Source organism: Amblyraja radiata, chromosome 8 (genome assembly GCF_010909765.2).
Source record: "Amblyraja radiata isolate CabotCenter1 chromosome 8, sAmbRad1.1.pri, whole genome shotgun sequence".
Classification (NCBI taxonomy): Eukaryota; Metazoa; Chordata; class Chondrichthyes; order Rajiformes; family Rajidae; genus Amblyraja; species Amblyraja radiata.
The window spans coordinates 49,369,667-49,390,687 of NC_045963.1; the positions used below are offsets into that span (position 1 = coordinate 49,369,667).

The 21,021-nt window shown below is 42.0% G+C and overlaps 1 protein-coding gene across 4 annotated transcripts in view; it reads right to left on the reverse strand.

Moving 5' to 3' along the window:
• cep170 (centrosomal protein 170) overlaps window positions 1–21,021 on the reverse strand; it is a 78,228-nt gene that overhangs the window by 29,594 nt on the left and 27,613 nt on the right. For all 4 annotated transcript variants that reach the window (XM_033025846.1, XM_033025844.1, XM_033025845.1 and 1 more), the window contains 5 exons: window positions 19,119–19,280; window positions 17,534–18,010; window positions 14,908–15,557; window positions 8,261–8,416; window positions 2,805–2,913 (listed from right to left, as the gene is read on the reverse strand). In XM_033025846.1, coding sequence (XP_032881737.1) covers window positions 2,805–2,913; window positions 8,261–8,416; window positions 14,908–15,557; window positions 17,534–18,010; window positions 19,119–19,280 — 1,554 coding nt within the window. The remainder of the gene's footprint in view (window positions 1–2,804; window positions 2,914–8,260; window positions 8,417–14,907; window positions 15,558–17,533; window positions 18,011–19,118; window positions 19,281–21,021) is intronic.

Genomic DNA, 21,021 nt, shown 5'->3' on the forward strand with positions numbered 1-21,021 from the left:
GAGAGCAACACAATTCTATTTTCTGCCCTCAATGGGGTAACATCACGATTTACATTTGCTGGAAATCTACAAAAATAGTACTTGGACTAATTCTTGCACCCAATTAGGAGGCACGAGAGCAAGAAATGTAGCTAAAGACAAGCAAAAATTTAAAAAGGTGACTAAATTAATGGATGCATTAACAAGTGGAAAAATAAATTGGCAAGTAGAAGGGAAGTTATTTTAATCACTTGCAAAACAAAATTTTCCGCACTCGTGCTGATCGCGATCTAGATTGTGACTGTTAACTTTCTCCCTAGTTATTTCTTACATTGCTTATCATTAGTCATGCAGCACAGAAACAGGCCCTTCGTCCCAACTTGCCTATGCCAACTAAGATGCCCAATATACATTATTCACACTTGCCCATGTTTTGAACATACTCCTCCAAACCTTTCCTATCCACATACATGCCCAAATGTTGTTTGAATGTTGCTAAAGCTTTTGCCCTAATTACTTCCTCTGCCAGCTCGTTCCATATACCTACTGCTCGCTGTGCGAAAAAGTTGTCCGTCAGGTTCCTATTAAATATTTCCCCCCTCACCTTAAACCTATATCTCTAGGTTTAAGGTGAATCATCAGTTTGAAAAATAAATGTTGGTGGAACTTTACAAGATGCTGTACAAATACACGCCTGAAGAATTGTGTACAAGTAAGGAAGGACGCTCTTGCATTCAAATTAAGTGTCTGTTCCACTGACGCGACCTTTGAGCGACTGTCTTCGACCTTTAAGCTCGAGGGCACTCGCCTGAAACACCACGAGCTAGATCGACCGTCAGCGACACCCACACACCCACCCACCGCAAAGGCGGGGGCCAGGAAAAGCGGGGGAGCCCTGTCTGAAATTCACACCCACGATGAAGAGGAAGGTAAGACAGCTGGCACAGTGTATGGTAAGTCCTTTAGAGAGCACGGAGGGGATTAAGAAGCCAGACAACACTTAATAAAGTTTGGTGGCCATTTTACATTACCGGTCGGTTTTCCTTGGTCCTGAAAACTCCAATGAGCCACGGGACATCCGGTGGCGCTGTCATAGCTGCCTCCGCCTTCAGTCGGTATCTTTTTTTTTTTTTGTTATGTTTGAGGTGCGTTTTTTTTTTTTTTTTTGTCTTTTAAGTGGGGGGTGAAGAGGGTACGGTAAGGGGGATACCGTCCTTCAGTTGCTTCCTGGAGAGGATGCGACTATTGTTCGAGTCGCGTCCTCGCGCCCTCCCCCCCGCGGGCTACCTACTGGATTGGCGCGGCCTTTCCTGCCGGGAACGACCAGAGATCCAGCAGCGGCGGTGCAGCGCTGGATACATCGCGGGGGGGGGCGATGCCTTACCGCGGATCGCAGTTTGGAGCTCCGGAGTGCTGGGCCTGCTGCACCGACATCGCGGAGCTGTGGTTCGCGGAGCTCCCAACGCGGGCGGCGCTGACCAACATCGCGGAGTCCTGCGACCCTTTGTCGGGGGTCGCCAGCGTGGGTCTCCGCCCGGCTCGGCATGTGGACTGCGGGAGCCGTGGACTCCGGTGGGAGGTGGCTGATTTGGAGGACCGGGCCGCTGAGGATGTTCTCCATCGTGGTCCCATCATTCCCGGCGAGAGGGTCTGAACATCGGGCCACCCGTGGCGGCGACTACGGGGTGCTCCGGAGGCCCCGACCACGGGTGAACATCTGGGAAGATCAGCGAGGAGACTGACTGGACTTTGGTTCCTTCCCTAACTTTGGTGCCGCTGTGGGGATGTTATGTCGTGGACTTCTGTGTTTGTGCTTTTTATTTTTTTTTATGACTGTAAGGAAAATCCATTTTGTTGTCTTTTATGAGACGATGACAATAAATTGAATCCAATCCAATCCAATCCAAAATGCCCGGTCAGCGAAGGAGATTGCCTGCGGCTGCCCTCGACTGCCTGTAACTACATAGTGACCCCACTCCACTGCACTACGAGTTCAAAAGAACCATGCCGGCCAACTTTTACTCGCGGAAAATGTTTCAACATGCTGAAAATTTTTCCTCGAACAAACTGAGGCCGCGAGTATGCGGGAACTGCCCTCGAGCATGAAGGAGAGTTCCAGTGACCCCATACGACCTCCTAGGACCACGTGTCGACCATGCTGCGAGTTTGAGTCGAGGGCAAACTCTTCTAAACTCGCAGGTTAGGTCGCCGCAGTGGGACAGCCCCTTTAATGTAGTTGATTGCTGAATGAAGAAAGTTTGACCAGGTTGGAAGATTGTATAGAAGACAAACTTATCTTATTGAAAAGTGTACAAGATTCTCAGGAGTGCACGTTTGGAGATGTTTCTCCAATTCACAGTATCTAGAATCAGAGGGGGCATATTTTCTGAATAAGGGTTCAACAATTTCGATGGAGGCCGAAGAATTTCTTCTCAGAGGAAAGAGATTTTTTCTAATTCTCAACTGTGTGGAGCTACGGAGGCAGTCATTGAGGATATTTAATGCAGAGATTTATAAAATATATTTTATAATGCGAGAACAAGACTCAATCAGTCATGATCTTACTAAATGGTAGACCTGGTTTGAGGGGCCAACTCATACTTATGTTTTTTATGAATCTAATGCAGTAAAATTAAAACTATTTTAATTCTATAACTCTTACAATTAACATTAAGATATTTTTCTCCATAATCATGAATTATTAACTAGAGTGTAAGGAATTGCAGAATTAATTTTCCTGTAACTTATTTCATTATTATGCTCACTATACCCAAATTCTAGATTACTAAACAGACAATTTGTGAAAGAACATTTAGAAAACTTACCTTGGTCGTGAGCAATAGATGTTTGTGCTGCTACATCATTGGCAGCTAAATTTGCCCATTGTGACACCCACCTGGGGGAAGTGGGTGCAAAGGAGCCTTCAGGTTGTGTCTGGAAAATATAGAAATAATCAACTTCGATTGATTTGTAATTTGAGCAACAATTGCAAATTTTTAATAAAAAAAAAAATAAAGAAAATCCAGAAATGATTAAAATTGAAAATTATTTTCTTGCAATAATTATGTAACAATGAGCACATTATGGGTAGGAAAGAACTGCAGATGCTGGTTTAAATCGAAGGTAGACACAAAATGCTGGAGTAACTCAGCAGGACAGGCAGCATCTCTGGAGAGAATGAATGGGTAACGTTTCAGGTCTAGACCCTTCGAGGACATTATGGACTTTATGGACTTTCAAAACTTTGTTTACTAAATCTACATGACATTCCTCTCCCCCGCCCCATGGAAGAAACTTATTTTATAATCCCCAAAGGCAAAAATTAATTGACTGTCAGTACTCAGCATCTTCTTGAGTTATTCTTTCCTTTTCTCATCCCCTAATTGCATGAACAACAGCAGGATGTTCCTGCAGATTCCAATTACCACCATTTGTTTGGTTACTTAAATAAGACAAAGTATGCATTACATATCTGCAGAGTAGAATTACCTCTATCCCTGCAATTTCTTGCTATTATGAAAAACATTGAGCAAATGCAAACAAGTAGAGTAAAAATGGACACACGGTGAAAATGTGGAGCATGCTTTGAACTCGTCTCTGTGACATTTACTGCCATTTCAGGAATGTATGCTTGCAAGGTCTGGCAAGAGATGCAGTGGTCTTTGTCAAGGTCATCCTAAATAAAAGTATAATGTAGAATTGGGCTCTACGGGCAAACACAGATAAATATCAACAGCCACCAGAAGACCAGTGTTGAAAATATGTTTTCTAATCTGAGGGATCCACAGGGAGCGCTGCCTCAAGACGACAGATGATATCAAGACCCACAACACCCCCTGGCCACATTCTCATCTTGTGGCTACTATCAGGAAGATGATTCTCTTGCTGAGAACAGCTTCTTCCAAATTAACCATCTGGCTCTTGAGCCACCTTGCACAAGCCTAACCGTTCAGGGCTCAAAATTAACGGTTGCCCGGGTGCCAATGGCGACCTAAAGTCCCTAAAACCTAAAATCCATGCCAATTTGCCCGACTTGGCAAGCACCCGGGACACCTATCGTTCAGAGAGGGCCTATCGTAGAGAGGGCCCCCCTCTCTGTCACTCTCTGCCTCCGCCCACCATCCGTATCCGTGCCGCCGGTTCTCCGCTCTCCGCCCGCTCCTCATCCACCGGCATGGCCAGCCACCTTGCACATGCGCACTGCCACGGCCTGCACATCCTCCACTGCATATGCGCACAACCACGGCCAGCGCATCATTAGCCCCCCCCCCCCCCCAAAATAAAATCAGCTCCAGCTTCTGCTATTGTCACTGACTCAGAGTACATAGCCAATAACTGAGTTTCTCTTAGCAACATCATGACGCTGTCCAGCCTACAGTCATCTCTTTGGTATACAGCTGCCGAACTTTAAGATTAAAGTTCATGCCTAGCTTATAAACACCTTGCTGATTTGTACTTTAGAACTGATCAACATTCGAAACACCATTTTAAGAAAAATGAGACTTCCTACTTAAAAAATTGACTTCCTGACCAACAGACCCCAAACAGAGAGAATAGGGGATGAATCATCCTCTACGATAATCCTCAACACTGGTGCTCTGTAAGGATGCATTCTCAGCTCCCTACTTTACTCCTTGTAAACCCACGACTGTGCAATCATGCACAAATCTAATTCAATGTTCAAATTCACAGACGACGCAACCATTGTGGGGCGGATATCAAATAATGATGAGACGGAGCACAGGAAGGAGATTCAGAACCTCATAAACTGGTGTCGAGACAACAATCTCTCTCCCAATGAGAACAAGAGAAAGGAGATAGTGATTGACTTCAGGAAGTGAAGCAGTACACATTCCCAGTTTGCATTGACAGCGCTGAAGTAGAGATGGTTGAAAGATTCAAATTCATACGATTAAATATCACCAACAACTTCTCTTGGACCATCCATATCGAAGCAATGGCCAAGAAAGCACGCCAACGACTACTTCCTTAGAAGGCTTTGGAAGTTCGGCATGTAGAAAGCATTTTATCGGGATGCATCAGAGCATGGTTTGGGAACAGCTCCATCCAAGATCACAATAAATCGCAGAGAATTGTGGACGCAGCCCAGACCATCACGCAAACCAACCTCCCTTCCATTGACTCCATTTACAGCTCACGCTGCCTCGGCAAGGCCACCAGCATACTAAAGGATGGGTTGCACCCTCTCCATCGGGCAAAAGGTGTAGAAGTGTGAAAACGCACACCTCCAGATTCAGGGGCAGTTTCTTCACAACTGTTATCAGGCAACTGAACCATCCTACCAACTAGAGAGCAGTCCTGAACTATTATCTACCTCATTGGAGACCCTCGGACTATCTTGAATCGGACTATACCGGGTGGCGCCGTACAATGGCTGCCTCACCAACAGTCCCTTTCTCTCTGTTGTTTTTTAGTCTGTAGTTAAATGTTGTTTTAGTGTATCTTTAGTTTTGTATTATGTGGGGGGTGGAGCGAAAATTTTAAAATCTCTTTCCTCGATGGAGAAGCAACTTTTTCCTTATCGTATCTCTGTCTGCACTGCAGCCTAACATCAAGGACCCGGCGGCCTCTTGCTGGGGATCGACCTTGGGAGCTCCAACCGCGGGAGCCTGCAGATTTAACATCTCGGAGCTGGTGGTCCCTTTGCCAGGATCGACCTCGGAAGCGCCAACCGCGGGAGCCTGCGGACTTTAACATTGTGGAGCTCCCGTTCCCTGGTTCTGGACCGGCTTTGGGAACTCCAAGCCGCAGGAGCTTCAATCGCCCCGATGTGGGAGGTCCGATCGGCGGCAGCAGGAGCTTCAATCGCCCCGACTGTGGATCGTGCGATTCCCCCGGCCGCGGGAGAAAAAGGAGGAAATAAGATAAGACTTTATTGCCTTCCATCACAGTGAGGAATGTAGAGGAGCCGCTGTGATGGATGCTTATGTTAAATCTATGTGGTTACGCATTTTGTTGCTTTTTTGGTATGACTGTATGGCAAATCAAATTCCTCGTATGATTTACATGTTTTGATTTCATACTTGGCTAATAAAATCAATTACAATTACAATTTACCTTGCACTAAATGTTATTCACGTTACTCCCTTTATAATGTATCTGTACACGTTGGATGGCTCAATTGTAATCATGTATTGTCTTTCTGCTGACTGGTCAGCACGCAACAAAAGGTTTTCACTGTACCTCGGTGCACGTGACTAAACTAAACTCAAATCTGCACTCTATCTTCCCCTTTGCTCTATATATTGTACCAGTTTGACGATTGCATTTATGTATAGAATATCTGATCTATTTGGATAGCATTCAAAACAATGCACTTTCATTGTATCTGAGCACACTTGATAATAATAAACCCAAATCTACCATCCTGCCCACATCTATCTTCTTAGTTATTTCTTCAAAAAAAACTCAATCAAACTTATGGGACACAATCTCCCATGCAAAGCACTGCTGATTATCCCTAATCAACCCATCTTCCTAAATACATAGTGTAAGAAAAGAAAATGCAGATGCTGGTTGATACTAAAGATAGACACAAAGTGCTGAAGTAACTCAGCAGGTTAGGTAGCATCTCTGAAGAAAAAGAATGGGTGACGTTTTGAGTTGGGACACATCCTTTTTCTCCAGAGATACTGCCTGACCCACGGAGTTACTCCAGCACTTTGTGTCTATCTTTCCCAAATCCTACCTCTCAGAACCCCTCTAGTAATTTACCTATCATAGAGGTCAGTCTTAATGGTCTGTACTTTCCAGGTTTTTCTTTACAGCCCTTCTTAAATAAAAGCACATCCTTAGCCACCCTCCAATCTACTGGGACCTTACCCGGTGGTGACCCCACTTAAACATTATTTCAGAAATTGACAAGCATAGAAAAGGTGACAAGTATTTAAACAGTTTCAGGAAAAAAACCCTGTTTCACTATAACCTCCCTGCAATAATTAGACAACATTGTTTCTTAAGAGCACAGCTGCTACCCAAATCATGGGAGATCATTGAAATTGATGAGCAATTGCTCCTACTGGCACTTGTGCATAAATGCCCTATTAAACAATGTACACTGTAGCATACAGCCTTTAGTATCTTTAGCTTGTAGAACTAAATTAAATTAATAGCCATTAAAACACCTTTATTTTTGAAAATCCTGCAGGAAAAATAATTTTGTTAATGTAATTTTGAAAACTGCACTTGCCTCCTTTCACCCATTGACATAATTGTCTTTATAACATGATTTTCTATAACACAAGGTTTCTCAGGAAAGCAACTATCACATTACAACAGAACTACCTGTGCAGTTGACAGTTAACTTACATTGTCCGTTCATGTAAACACTAGGGGAAAAAAAACGGAGCTATCCTTTACCACATTGCTTAACAACTTAGCAAAACAAAAACGTTAACATGTAGAAAATAAGGCCTGCTTTTAAATATTACTAGACCAAGGGGGACCCGTTGGGTCCCGTCCCCTCAACACGCAGTTGCGGGAGGGGGGTGGGGCGGCAGCCTGCGGCGTCACACACACACACTAACCACCCCCCTTGATATTATATTAATATTCTTAATTCACTCCTTTTACCCCATCCCCCGCCCTATCCACTCACATAGCCCCCAACTCGCAGGCGTGGCTAGAGAGGGAGAGGGAGTAGAGAGAGCGAGGGCAGAGACAGAGGGAAGAGACAGAAGACAGAGGGAAGAAGGCAGAGGTAGCGGGTAGAGGCAGAGGGCAGAGGGTGACAGCAACCTCCCCACCATGCGCCGAGATGAGGACCCCGAGCGAGGCGGCGGGCGAGCTAGCGTCGACCAAACGACCGTGAGTTGGGCCACCGCAGTCTTCAGCTATGATCTTTGGTCTTCAGTCGACGGCCCAATTTCATCTCGGGCTGCGTCTTTTGAATAACTGGGGGGGGGGGGGGTGGGTGACGTCACTCGCTGCGAGAGGAAGACATGCAGACCCATTGTGACATCAGTGAAAGACAGTAGTTTTTAAATTCGAAGTTTTGTCAGATTTTTGAACATTTTCATTAATAACTCGAGAAATAAAACATGACATTTTCAGATAAGGCGATTTCAGACTCCAGGGGGAAAATGTCTACACACAAACAATTACACACAAATAATTACACATCCAAGATCAGAGTTTTATGTATAGAGATAGGATATACCTATGACAACAGCCTTGCGTTAAAACACCCCCTAAATGTTTGAAAGAAGTATAGGACACACTAATTCATGCATTTTTTGTCAATATTTTCCATATGACTCACCTCAGTGTCATTCAAAAGTTCTTTACTAAATTCCCCATTTCTTGCACCTGTTACTTGTTCAGGAGAATTTTGTTTCCATTTGATTTTTTGTTCAGCAATGACTGGCCTTGTGATACCACAGCCAGTGTAATTTTGGGAATCTACTACTCCAAACACCTATTTTAAGAATAAGTAATATTTGTTAGTAATATATGAACCGTACTAATGAAGCAAATAAGGGTCACAATGTGTCATTTCATGACATTTCATGTTAATTAATTTCTTAACAGCATACTGTATTTTCAAAACTACATCTATGCAAAATTAAAAATGAATGTATATATCTATACATCAAGTATTATAGCTGAATAGAAACCAAGATTAAGTGAAATAAACGTATCAGAAAATTATTAACTATTAAAATTCACCAATGATTTTGCCTTTAAAATGACAATATCCTTCAGCATGTGCGGTGATGGTACAATGATACCAAGTAGTTGTGTGATGGGAAAAAGACAGAACTGGCAATCTAAACAATCATCTAAGGCACTGTAAATAATAACCACACAAATTATACACAATAATGTATAACTTAATGGCTCTGCACCTGCTCTTCAATCATTAAATTTGAAAATTAAGAATAATTTATTCCAGGATGTACATGGATACTATAGGCACAAAATTTGATGGCGATACCAACCTAGTAAAACAATTACACAATCAACAGCAGCAGCAGAATCTTTGGAATCAGGACTTGGTTTATCATATATCATATTTTCAAACCTCCAAACAGAACTTTTATTTTAAGGTGAGAGGGGAAAGATTTAATAGGAACCTGGGGAGCAACTTTTTTTCCCCCCACACAGAGGATGGTGGGTATATTAATCAAGCTGCCAGAGGAAGTAATAGAGGCAGGTACAATAACAACATTTAAAAGACATTTGGGCAGGTACATTAATAGGTACGGTTTTGAGTGATAAGAGCCAAATGGATTTAAATAAATATTTGTTGAACATTAACCAACAGCAACATCTGATTTGTGGAGAAAATTCATCTTCCACAGGAAATGATAAATCAAGACAATGATGCTTTACAGATACTTGCAAGATGACCATAACAGATACATACAAATTATGCCTTGTACCCCTATATCGGTAAAATCAATTTGAAATTTGAAGTAAATTACTAACATCAAAAACCCTGCCTAATCAAGCAGAATTTGCAAACTGACTTTACAAAAGACAAATGAAAATAAGCGAGTTCGGTATTCCGAAAAAGGCAAGGGATCATGGGATTTGTCAAAGGTCATTTGCAATAAAGAAAAAGCGAACAAATCGCTGGCTGTATAAACTGTGTATAAATTCGTATCTTTCTTCATAATTTGTGTGTTAAAATATATTTAATCTGAGGAACGGGGATGCCAGGTAGCGGGAGAGCAGGGTGTAACAGCGAGAGAGAGAGGGGGCAGATGCGAGTGGGAGACAGGGGGAGATACTGGACCGGCGGAGAGACATTCTCGGCAGCTGAGCTGCTGCGCGCAGACCCGCGCCTCATCCGCAGCCAGGATCGAACCCATTAGTGAGACCAGATCTGGAGTACTGTGTACGCCATTGGACTCTTAAAGATGTTACTGTGTTACAAATTTATATAGTAACGCCTAGAATGAATTATCTTATGAGCAATGGTTGAGTCTAAACTTGTATCAGCTGGAACAAAAAAAAAATGTTGGAGGAACTCAGGTCAGGAAGCATCAGTAGAGAGAGTATTAGGGTCAAAGTTCCTTCATCAGAACTGGAAGTGAGAATTCTAGCATGTTTTAAGTTTCAGAGAGGGGACGATGGGGAGAGGTGAGATAGGCAAAGTGTATCTGATAGGTTGCAGACAAAGTTGTTTAGGTAACAATTACTATTAAAAAAACTAGCAGTCAGAGACTACAGGAAAAAGAAACAATTCAAAACAATAACATACACACACACTAAGTACAATAATCTTAAATTATTAAATTCAATATTGAGTCACAAGGGCTGCAACAATCCCAGATGAACAATGAGGTGTTATTCCATAGTATCAAGTTGGGCACTACTGGAGCAAAGTAGGAGGCTAAAGACAGAAGGTCGATTATGCATGGGATCGAGAATGAAAGTGGCCAACTATTGGAAGTTCAGGGTTGCAGACAGAATTTGAAATCAGCCAAAAAGCTCACACTGGATTATTTGAAACAATTCCTTCTACAATCTGATGCTGAAAGATGGAGTTAAGCAACTGGAATACCTAAACTGACACAAACTTAAAACTCAATTGAACAGCGCATTACCAAATCTAATTTGGGAGTAGGATCATTCTCAACAGTGCATGGGCAGCCCCAAATTCACATAGACAATATCTTGAGATCCTACTATTGTACTTTTCCCCCCTTAAACGCTGTACCACGGTAAGAGTTCATTCCAAGAGTTCTCCCACGTTTGCCCTGATTCGAACTCGGAGATTTACGGTAATGGCCACTCGTCGGTACTCGGGGCTCTCGTGGACATTTTTCATCATGTTTAAAAATCTTCACGAGTCTTCCCGTGCTTACCTGCCGTTAGCGAGTCTTCCCGAGTACCTGCCGTTAGCACTTAGAGACGTCCCCGAGCTCCGACGTACCCGCTACGTTCATTCTCCGTGCTTACCACGAGTCTGATTTATTTTTAAACTCGGGAGAGCTCTTGGAATGAACTCGTACCATGGGCCAGGCCTATTACATTTTTAAACTCGAAACCGATACACGAGACTTATGGCCCTGTCCCACGGTACGAGTTCATTCCAAGAGCTCTCCCGAGTTTGCCCTGATTCGAACTCGGAGATTTACGGTAATGGCCGCTCGTCGATACTCGGGGCTCTCGTGGACATTTTTCAACATGTTGAAAAATCTTCACAAGTCTTCCCGAGCTTACCTGCCGTTAGCGAGTCTTCCCGAGTACCTGTCGTTAGCGTTACAAGCCGCTAAGAAACGTCCCCGAGCTCCGACGTACCCGTTACGTTCTTTCTCTGTGCTTACCACGAGTTTGATTTTTTTTAAATTAAACTCGGGAGAGCTCTTGGAATGAACTCGTACCGTGGCTATTAAGGTTGCAAGTATGTGCTGGAACATGGCTATCTTTGCGCTATCCCAGAAGAGGATCTATTAATAGTTTCACTTTTACTTGCGCATGATTGTACTCATGAATAGTCTGACAAGATAGCACATAGAACAAGCTTTTCACTGTATCTTGGTATTAGTGACAATAACAATAAAGTAACCAACTCAACCAACCAATTTAACCAACTTCATTTTTAATAGACAGCAACTAACAATGGTGCCAGACAACGATCATCTTCACCAAACCTAAACGTCTGACCTTGACCAAAACTTTCTTCAATTAAACAAAGACAAAACTGAGGTAGTTGTTTTTGGAGCCAAAGAGGAACGATTAAAAGTCAGTGCTCAGCTTCAATCGGCAATGTTAAAAATCATGGACAAAGCCAGAACTCTTGGTGTAGTCATGGACTCAGACCTGAACTTCAACAGCCACTTTAAGACAATTACAAAGTCAGCCTACTATCACCTTAAGAATATATTACAGATTAAAGGACTTATGGGTCAGCAGGATTTGGAAAAACTTATCCATGCATTTATCTTCAGTAGACTACTGTACTGTAATGCTGTCTTCACAGGTCTCCCTAAAACATTGATTAGACAGCTGCAGCTGATTCAGAACGCTGCTGCTCGAGTCCTCTCTAAGACCAATAAAGTGGATCACATCACTCCAGTTTTGAGGTCTTTACACCGGCTTCCAGTCTGTCAAAGAATTGATTTCAAAATATTACCATTGGTTTATAAAGCACTGAATGGTCTAGGGGCAAAATACATTTCTGATCTTCTGCTACATTATGAACCATCCAGACCTGTGAGGTTGTCTGGGACAAGTCTGCTTTCTGTCCCCAGTCAGAACAAAACATGGAGAAGCAGCGTTTAGTTTTTATGCACCACATATATGGAACAAACTTCCAGAAAAATGTGTAGGTCCACTCCAACTCTTAGTTCTTTTAAATCGGGGCTGAAGACTTTTCTGTTTGACGCTGCCTTTAATTAAATTAAAAAATTATTCATTTCTTACACGGCATTATAGCTTTTATTCTTGTATTTTATACTTGCCTTATTCTATTTTAGCTTGTTTTTATTTTCTATTATTTTTAATTACTGTTTTTAATTGCTCTTTAATGCTTTGTGCTGAGGAGGTGCTGAGGAGTTAGCAGATGTGCTAACAGACATCTTTAACATCTCCCTTAGTCAAGCCATTGTCCCTACATGCCTCAAAACTTCCACAATAATCCCCATAGCGAAGAAACCAGTTGTTGCCTGCCTAAATGACTACCGCCCTGTCCCCAATAATAATGAAGTGTATTGAACGCCTGGTGAAACCCCACATTACTGCCAGCCTTCCCTCATCGTTAGACCCCCTCCAGTTTGCCTATCGCCCCAACCGTTCCACAGAGGATGCTATCTCTACCACGCTGCACACAGTACTCACACATCTGGAAAACAAAAACACATACGCCAGAATCCTGTACATCGACTTCAGCTCAGCGTTTAACACCATCATCCCACAGAGACTTGGGGAGAAACTAACCCTGCTGGGCCTCAACACCACCCTGTGTCACTGGATCTTGGACTTTCTGACTGAGAGACCGCAGTCAGTCCGTATTGGCAAGAACACCTCAGGCTCAATCACGCTGAGCACCGGCTCCCCTCAAGGCTGTGTGCTCAGCCCGCTGTTGTTCACATTGCTCACACATGACTGTGCTGCCAGATTCAGGGACAATAAGATCATCAAATTCGCGGATGACACAACAGTGGTGGGACTCATCAGCGGAGATGACGAATCAATGTACAGGGAGGAAGTAAAACAACTAGTGGACTGGTGCGGCAAAAATAATCTAGAATTAAATGTCGACAAAACAAAGGAGATGGTTGTCGACTTCAGGAGGGCGCAGCCAAAGCACACACCCCTCAACATCAGTGGCACCACAGTGGAGAGAGTGGAGAGCATAAAGTTCCTCGGTGTGCAAATTACAGACAGCCTCACCTGGTCCAGGAACACCACTGGGACTGTTAAACGGGCCCATCAGCGACTGCACTTCCTGAGGAAACTAAAACAGGCCTCACTCCCCACCAACATCCTCAGGACTTTCTACAAGGGTACGATGGAGTCTGTACTCACGTACTGCATAAATACGTGGTACTCCACCTGCAACTGCTCGGACAGGAAGGCTCTGCAAAGGGTAGTGAGGGGAGCAGAGAGGATCATTGGCGTCTCCCTACCCTCGGTACAAGAAATGTTCCAGACCCGCAGTCTGAAAAAAGCTCAGAGAATTGCTAAGGACAAACTGCACCCCCTCCACACACACCTGGATCTCCTGCCATCAGGCAAGAGATATCGCAGCATCAAAGCCCGGACTACAAGACTGCTAAACAGCTTTCTGCCACAGGCTGTGAGGCTGCTAAACAGTCACTCTGTACTCACAGTCACCTGATTCTGAGGCTTGGCACGGCCACTTTAATAACTGGCAATGGCCACTCAAATCAGCTGCCCCGGACATTTTTATGATTGGTTTTACTATATTTTAACGTTGTTGTTTTACCTGCTTTTAACTATTTATACTGTTCCATCAGGGACTGGATTGTTTTTAGTGTTATTATGTGTGAAATGTTTTAAATTTCATGAGCGATGCTCCGGTATTCCCTGTGAAACGTCTTTTCATTTTGCACTGTACAACTGTTGCTTGCAAGATGACAATAAAGGTTGATTGATTGATTGATTGTGTAAAGCACTTTGAATTGCCTTGTTGCTGAAATGTGCTATATAAATAAACTTGCTTGCCTGACATTCAACAGCTGTGCCACTATGAAGTAACTCACAGCCAACATTTTGGGCAAAAGCCATTGACCATTACATTGAGTGAACCAGTCAAATAAATATTGTAGCTACACGAACAGGTAAGAGGCTGGAGCAGGTGATTCATCTCAGGAATCAACACGACATTCCATGAAATACAAGGAGTGTGATGAAATGATCTTTGCTGAACTTGATAACTAAAATGCCATCCACAACAATACTGCCACACACCGACTAACCATTCATTCCCTTCATCACAATGGTCTCAATGTGTATTGCTTAAAAAATGCCAACGTTTTTTCAATAACGTGAGTCCACATCCAGAACTCCCAATACAACAGAACTATGAGATTGCCCTATTTGGATGGTCTTCACTGGTTCAAAGAAATAGCTCACTACCACTTCTTCTGCGAAAAATATGGGCTTTGCCAATGACACTTAAATGTTATGAATGAATAAATATATACTCCTGAAGAAAATTAAGTTTTTCCATTAAAGTTTCAAATTTGGCATGCAGAGTTAATTTTGAGATCCAAATGTTAGCATTATAGCTAATGCTTTCTATTGTAATACTCAGAGATCAAAGCAAAATAAATGCTCGTGTGATTAGAAGCACAATTAAGTTGTACAATGTTTTATTTTTATATTAGATTTTGAAACCCAACCCTTTATTATGCAATAAGAAAGTTTCAAAACAAATCTTCCTGAACATAAATTCTCAAAAAGGGCAAAACGTGCCTCCTTTATTCTTACCGTATCAATCATTCTACGAGCTTCCTCTTCCTCTGTATTGGAATTTTCAAGTTCAATTGTGTACGTTCCTTTGTCACTTTGGTCATCATCATTTTCCTTTGAAACAGACGGTGAAATTGTTTGTGGTTCCATATTACTTTGATTCTGTCTTTGCCCAGCACTACCAGAACTTCTCTGCTGAGGTGCTTGGGCTATTACTAAAGGAACTGGCGATTCAGTTTTTTGTTTTTGTAAATGTATTGTTTGATGAGATTCATGTATAACCTGTGATGATTTAGCATGAGGAGGACTTGGTTGATGTGTAAATGAAACTGCCTTTGAACTAGTCATGTTAGCTTGTGACCTGTCTGGCTTTGCAGGTGGAAATGGATGAGGACCATCTTGAGGTACAGCTGCTGCAACTTGAGTGAAAGAATAGGACCTTCTCTTTCGTGGGTTATCCTCATCAAAGAACTCAATCATAAAGGCAGTCCGACTCATTGAAGAAATTTCATGGCCCTTTTCAGAAATTGAAGTCTTCTGAAGATGAAGCCTCTGTTGCTCAGCACGATACATCCTCAATTGATCTTCAAGTGCAGCATGTTTGTGAGCACGTATTTGACCATTTCCATTTTCTGTATCACTTTGTGTTCCATCATCATGTTTATTTCCTAAACAACAAGTTAACTATAAGAGCAAAATCTAAAATATACAAGGTAAATAAGACCAAGCAAATCAGCATAGAGTAACAACACACGTGTTCAATGTCAGAATCAGAATGCACTGTGCTGATGGTAACACAGTCCAAATAATAAACCCTTTGAGTAAATGGCAAATAATTCAGATAGAACAGAGTTGCTATTATTCTCAAAATTCTTTTCATTGTTCAAATGTCAAACTGATTTCCCATTGTAGCCAGCGGGACAAGCAGCATCTCTGGAAAGAATGAATGGGTGACGAATCAGGTCGAGATCCTTCAGACAGAGTTAAGGGAGAGGGAAACTAGAGATATGGAAGGGTACAAAGGTGTGAAAAGGACAGATCAAAGCAAATTAAGAAAGAACTGCAAATGCTGGAAAAATCGAAGGTAGGCAAAAATGCTGGAGAAACTCAGCGAGTGAGGCAGCATCTATGGAGAGATGGAATAGATGACGTTTCGGATCGAGACCCTTCTTCAGACTGATGTCGGGGAGGGGTGGGAAAAAAAGCAAGAGGCGGAGACAGTAGGCTTGTGGAAGAGCTGGGAAGGGGAGGGAGGGAGAAAGCAAGGACAATCTGAAATTGGAGAAGTCAATGTTCATACTGCTGGGTTGTAAACTACCCAAGCAAAATATGAGGTGCTGTTCCCCCAATTTGCACTAGGCCTCTCTCTGGCAATGAAGGAGGCCCAGGACAGAAAGGTCAGATTCGGAATGGGAGGGGGAGTTGAAGTGCTGAGCCACCGGGATAACAGGTTGGTTAGTGCAAACTTGGTTAGCGTAGGTGTTGGGCGAAGCAATCGCCAAGCCTGCCGATGTAGAGAGGTTGCTTTGCTGTACCTGCATTAGAGGATAGTAGATTTATAGATAGGTTTGACATTACATAAACTTGCATTATATTCTCTAGAGCATCAGAGGATGAGGGAAGGCCTGACTGAAGTTAAGATAAATACGAGGCATAGCTACGGTAGAAAGTCCGAATTTTTTTTCTGGGATGGAAACATCAAATACTAGATTCCATAGCTTTAAGGTTAGGTGGGAGGGGGGGTGGGGTTTACTTTTAAAGGAGACATAATGGCACGTTAGTTTAAAAAAAATATATACACACCTACATACAGCGTGATGGGTGCCTGGAACACACTGCCAGGGGTGATAGTGCAAGCATAGAACATCAAAGAGCACTGCTTAGGAATAGGCCCCCTTTAATCCCACTCATTACCTTCTGCCAATCAGTCAATGTACTATCCATGGTAGTATCCTGCTTCTAATACCATGGGCTAAGAAATAGGACAGAAAGTAACGTAGACTTTATGGAAATCTGTATGGATAGCCCAAGAAATACCAAGGAGTTGTGTGCAGACCTCCAGTGGTGATGATATTGGAGATGGTATGAATGGATCAATACAATAAAGAATCAACTAGATATTAGACCATGCTTAACCAGGTATAGTGTTATATAAAGCAATTAATTAAGTTTTGTTATTCAAGGACATTTGCACAGGAGTGACCACAATATGGTTGAGTTCTTCTACAGTTAATGTCAAGACTTGGGTACTGAAGCTAAATACAGAAAACTGAGGAAATAAGGCAAGACTTGGCCAAAGTAGATTGGAGAACATTAGTTATAGCTTTGATGGTAGATGAGCAATGGCAAAATATTTGAAGAGTGTAATATTAAACTATATCAATTTTTCATTCTGAAGGGCACAAAATTAAGAAAGATGGTTCAGTCATAGCAATGGCAAGATTTTGGATAGTGTAACAATGCCATGCCAAGTAACCCGGTCTATCTCAGTTTTTCTAAAATCACTAGCCTTAAGGTAATGAGGCCCCATAGACGTTAACGTGGTCCCGTCAAATATGGTGATTGTGGCGAAATCCAGTAAAACAAATGGTGTACATAGTTTACAAAAATTGACAACAGCATTTTAGAACACCAACCATTTTACCTTTTAACCGTCTCATCTGAATTGTGAGGTCACTCTTTATGCTTTTGGAATCATCATCCACCGATTCCCGTCTCATTCTGGGCGGATCATTTTGTGCCAACCAATCAGCTACTTTGCTTTCTGCTGCTATCATAGCAGCCTGAAGTCCAGACAGTTCTTTTGTAGCTGGTGGAGACTTCTTCAGCTTCTGACGCTGATCTGGAGTGAATTTAGTGACATGATCTTTGATTGTTACTTTCCCTGGAGTGTGTTCATCAAATTCTATCGTAAATGAAGCATGTCCTTGAACTACTGCACGTGAAGCCTCTGTATCCTTTGTTGGGATTTCATGAATTGAACTTTCTACTGAGAGGACAGACTGATGAGTTTCTTTAGTAGGAATTTCAAAATAGCTTGGTTCTTTGCAGAATGGATAAGTTACTTCCTCTTCTAAGTTTTTGCTATCATCTTCAGGTTTACCAGCTTCCTTGGGATTTCCTGGAATAAAAATTGAAGGCCGGTGAAATTCACCACTTGATCAAACATTTCAGAAAAAATATATAATTTCTGGAATAACAGGCAAGAATTTATTTTCTGCTGCATGGCTTCTATTAGAGAATCAGAAATGACAGGATTAAAACTGTTCAAGGTTTGTATGAAGAATTGAGTTTAAAAAAAATCAAATTCCTGTTCTCCATTTCAGTAGATCGGAACAGTTTTCTACATACTTTATACGCAAATGTACAAACCAAAAATAGCAAATGTATTGAATACATTTATATTAATTGTGTTTTAAAATCAATACCTGCATTATTTAGAAATAAACTTAAATGTAATGGCAATTTCTATATTTTCCAATGTCCAACTTTCAGTTGCCATTACTACACAGGAAAGTGGGAGTGATCTTACACAGACCAAAATGAACAGGTCTTCCAGTCGTTATTTCCAGTTTAATCAGTTCTGTATTGAAGTAGTTGTACAAAGAGATGAACATGCCAGGTTCCCCTTATTCTCATACAAGTGGTAGCTTTCTGTTCTCCACGATCTGGTGAGAACTGTATACCCTCCACCTCCTGTGCCTGGTCTGATCACTCCCTATCCCCTAAGCCCATATGTTACGCATATGCATCAAATAACCGCCCCCAAGTGTCCAAAATAATACTGCTAAAAATATCTAGACAAAATAATATAATATGCCAACAAATAAATGGCTTCGACAATAATAGTGGAATAGATTAATGTGATGACCTGATGCATTACAGGTCGGTGCTACTAATTCTTCCATGATTTAAATGTTGAAGATTCCAACAGAAGCTTGGCATTTGTAAGAAAGTTTTATTTTATAGGGGAAACATGGTAGGAAAAAAACAAATTGATTGAGAACACATATCAACAACACACCATTAGAAGAGTATTCTCAAAGAAAGATTTCATTAAAACTTAACCCAAAGCCCTGATTTTTTTTAAATTATAAATCTGTGACATTGATGCCTTATTAGCACCACCCAAGCAATCTATTGATAAGGTTCAGTGAAAAACTGGTTTACTGGCAGCATGAAGACAAATTGTCACCATAAATAGATGCTGAACAATACTAAAGACTTACTGCTCGAGTTCCTACCTCCTGTAGCACTGCTTTCAAGCTTCACACTCACTGGCTTGGGGTCTTGCTTGCTTGAATTTTCATCATCTGCATCATCTTCACCCCACCAAGCAGGCTGTCCATACAGAGGCGTACCTCGGGCTACTGGCATAGTAGACATATCTACTGCATATTAAAAAAAGTAATGTAAGATCCAATAGCTCTCAAGAACAACTTCTATGAGAATAAAATATCCAATGTAAATCCAAATCCAATAATGTTATGAATTTGTAGACCAACCATTTAAATGACCAACTTTTGAAGTCATTTAAATGGAAAGTTCTTTCACTTCAACTGTAATGTACTCAAATAGCTATATCAACATTTACTACTTTTATAACACTGAGGTTTTAATATTATGAATAAAGTCAGTTTGTATGATGCTCCAAATGCCTTCCAAACCAAAAATTATATTTTTTTAAATTAAATTTCTATAGTCAATGATCAGAATCAACTGATGCTCCAATAACAGATTGAGATTCAAACAGATGGATAAATGCACAGGTGAGTATGGGAAAGTGGTAGGGTGCAGTGAACCAAAGACTAAAAAGTAGTACAGATCTGGAACTGTCTAGAACAGCACAAAAAGTTAAATCAGAAGAGAAGTGGATAGTTAAGTGAAAATAATTTTCAGGGTCAGTGGAAAAAATTGAACTGTTGGATTACTCTAGAGAGCCTGCATACTCAATTCTACAAATTGCATTTTCCATCTACAGCACATTGACAATTATTACAATTTATGCTGCTTGCAGCCAATTACCTGAACCATTAGCCAGCTGATCACTTATGGAAGCCGAGCTAATATCTACCATAACAACGTTAGAATACCAGACACGTCTTGTAAACATTCTGCCAGTGAAAATTATGTTCAACATACAAACAAACAAACTTAAAGCTTGGAAAAAACAAGCACATGGAGGTAACCAGAACACCCAAAGGAAACCATTGGGTTTACATGCAAACTCCACACAGGTAGCAGAGATGAGGATTGAACTCAGGTCACTGGAGCAATGAGGCAGCAACACTGCTATCTGTTCTCACTAGATGGTGGCCAACGTTGTGCCTTTAAGAAGGGGTGCTTGTCCTTGCAAGGACAAGCCAGGATATTGCAGGCCAGTGAGCCTAACATTAGTAGTGGGAAAGTTACTGGAGGGAGATATAACAGATAGCATCTACTAGCATTTGGAAGGATAAGGACAAATTAGTGATAGTTAGCATGACTTTGTGTGGAAAGAATCGTGCCTCACAAATTTGTTTGAATTTTTTTGAAGGGATATCCAAGAGGATTGATGAGGGTAGGGCTTTAGACATAGTATACTTGGACATTAGCAAGTCATTTGACAAAGTCGAACATTGTAATCATGTTTGGAAGGTTAGATCAAGATTCAAGGACAAGGCCAGTTTATTGTCACATGTACCAGTTAAGGTGCAGTGAAATTTGAATTACCATACAGCCATACTAAGTGAAAAGCAACAAGACACACAACCACATAAAAGTTAACATAAACATCCATCACAGTGGATTCCACATTCCTCACTGTGATGAAAGGCAATAAAGTTCAATCTTCTTCCTCTGTTCTCCTGCGGTCGGGGCAGTCAAACCATCCGCAATCGGGGCGATCAAAGCCCCCGCAGCCGACGATCGAAGCCCCCGTCGGGGTGATCGAAACTTCCGCGTCCGGGCAGTTGAAAGTCTCTCCGCGGCATGGAGCTCCCGAGTCGGCCTCTTCTTACCAGAGACCGCGGGCTTCACAATGTTAAAGTCCACAGGCCCCGCGGTTGGAGCATCGATCCCCGGCAAAGGATCGCAAGGTCCGCGATGTTAAAGTCCCGCAGCTTAGAGCACCGGTTCGTTCTCCAGGAAAGA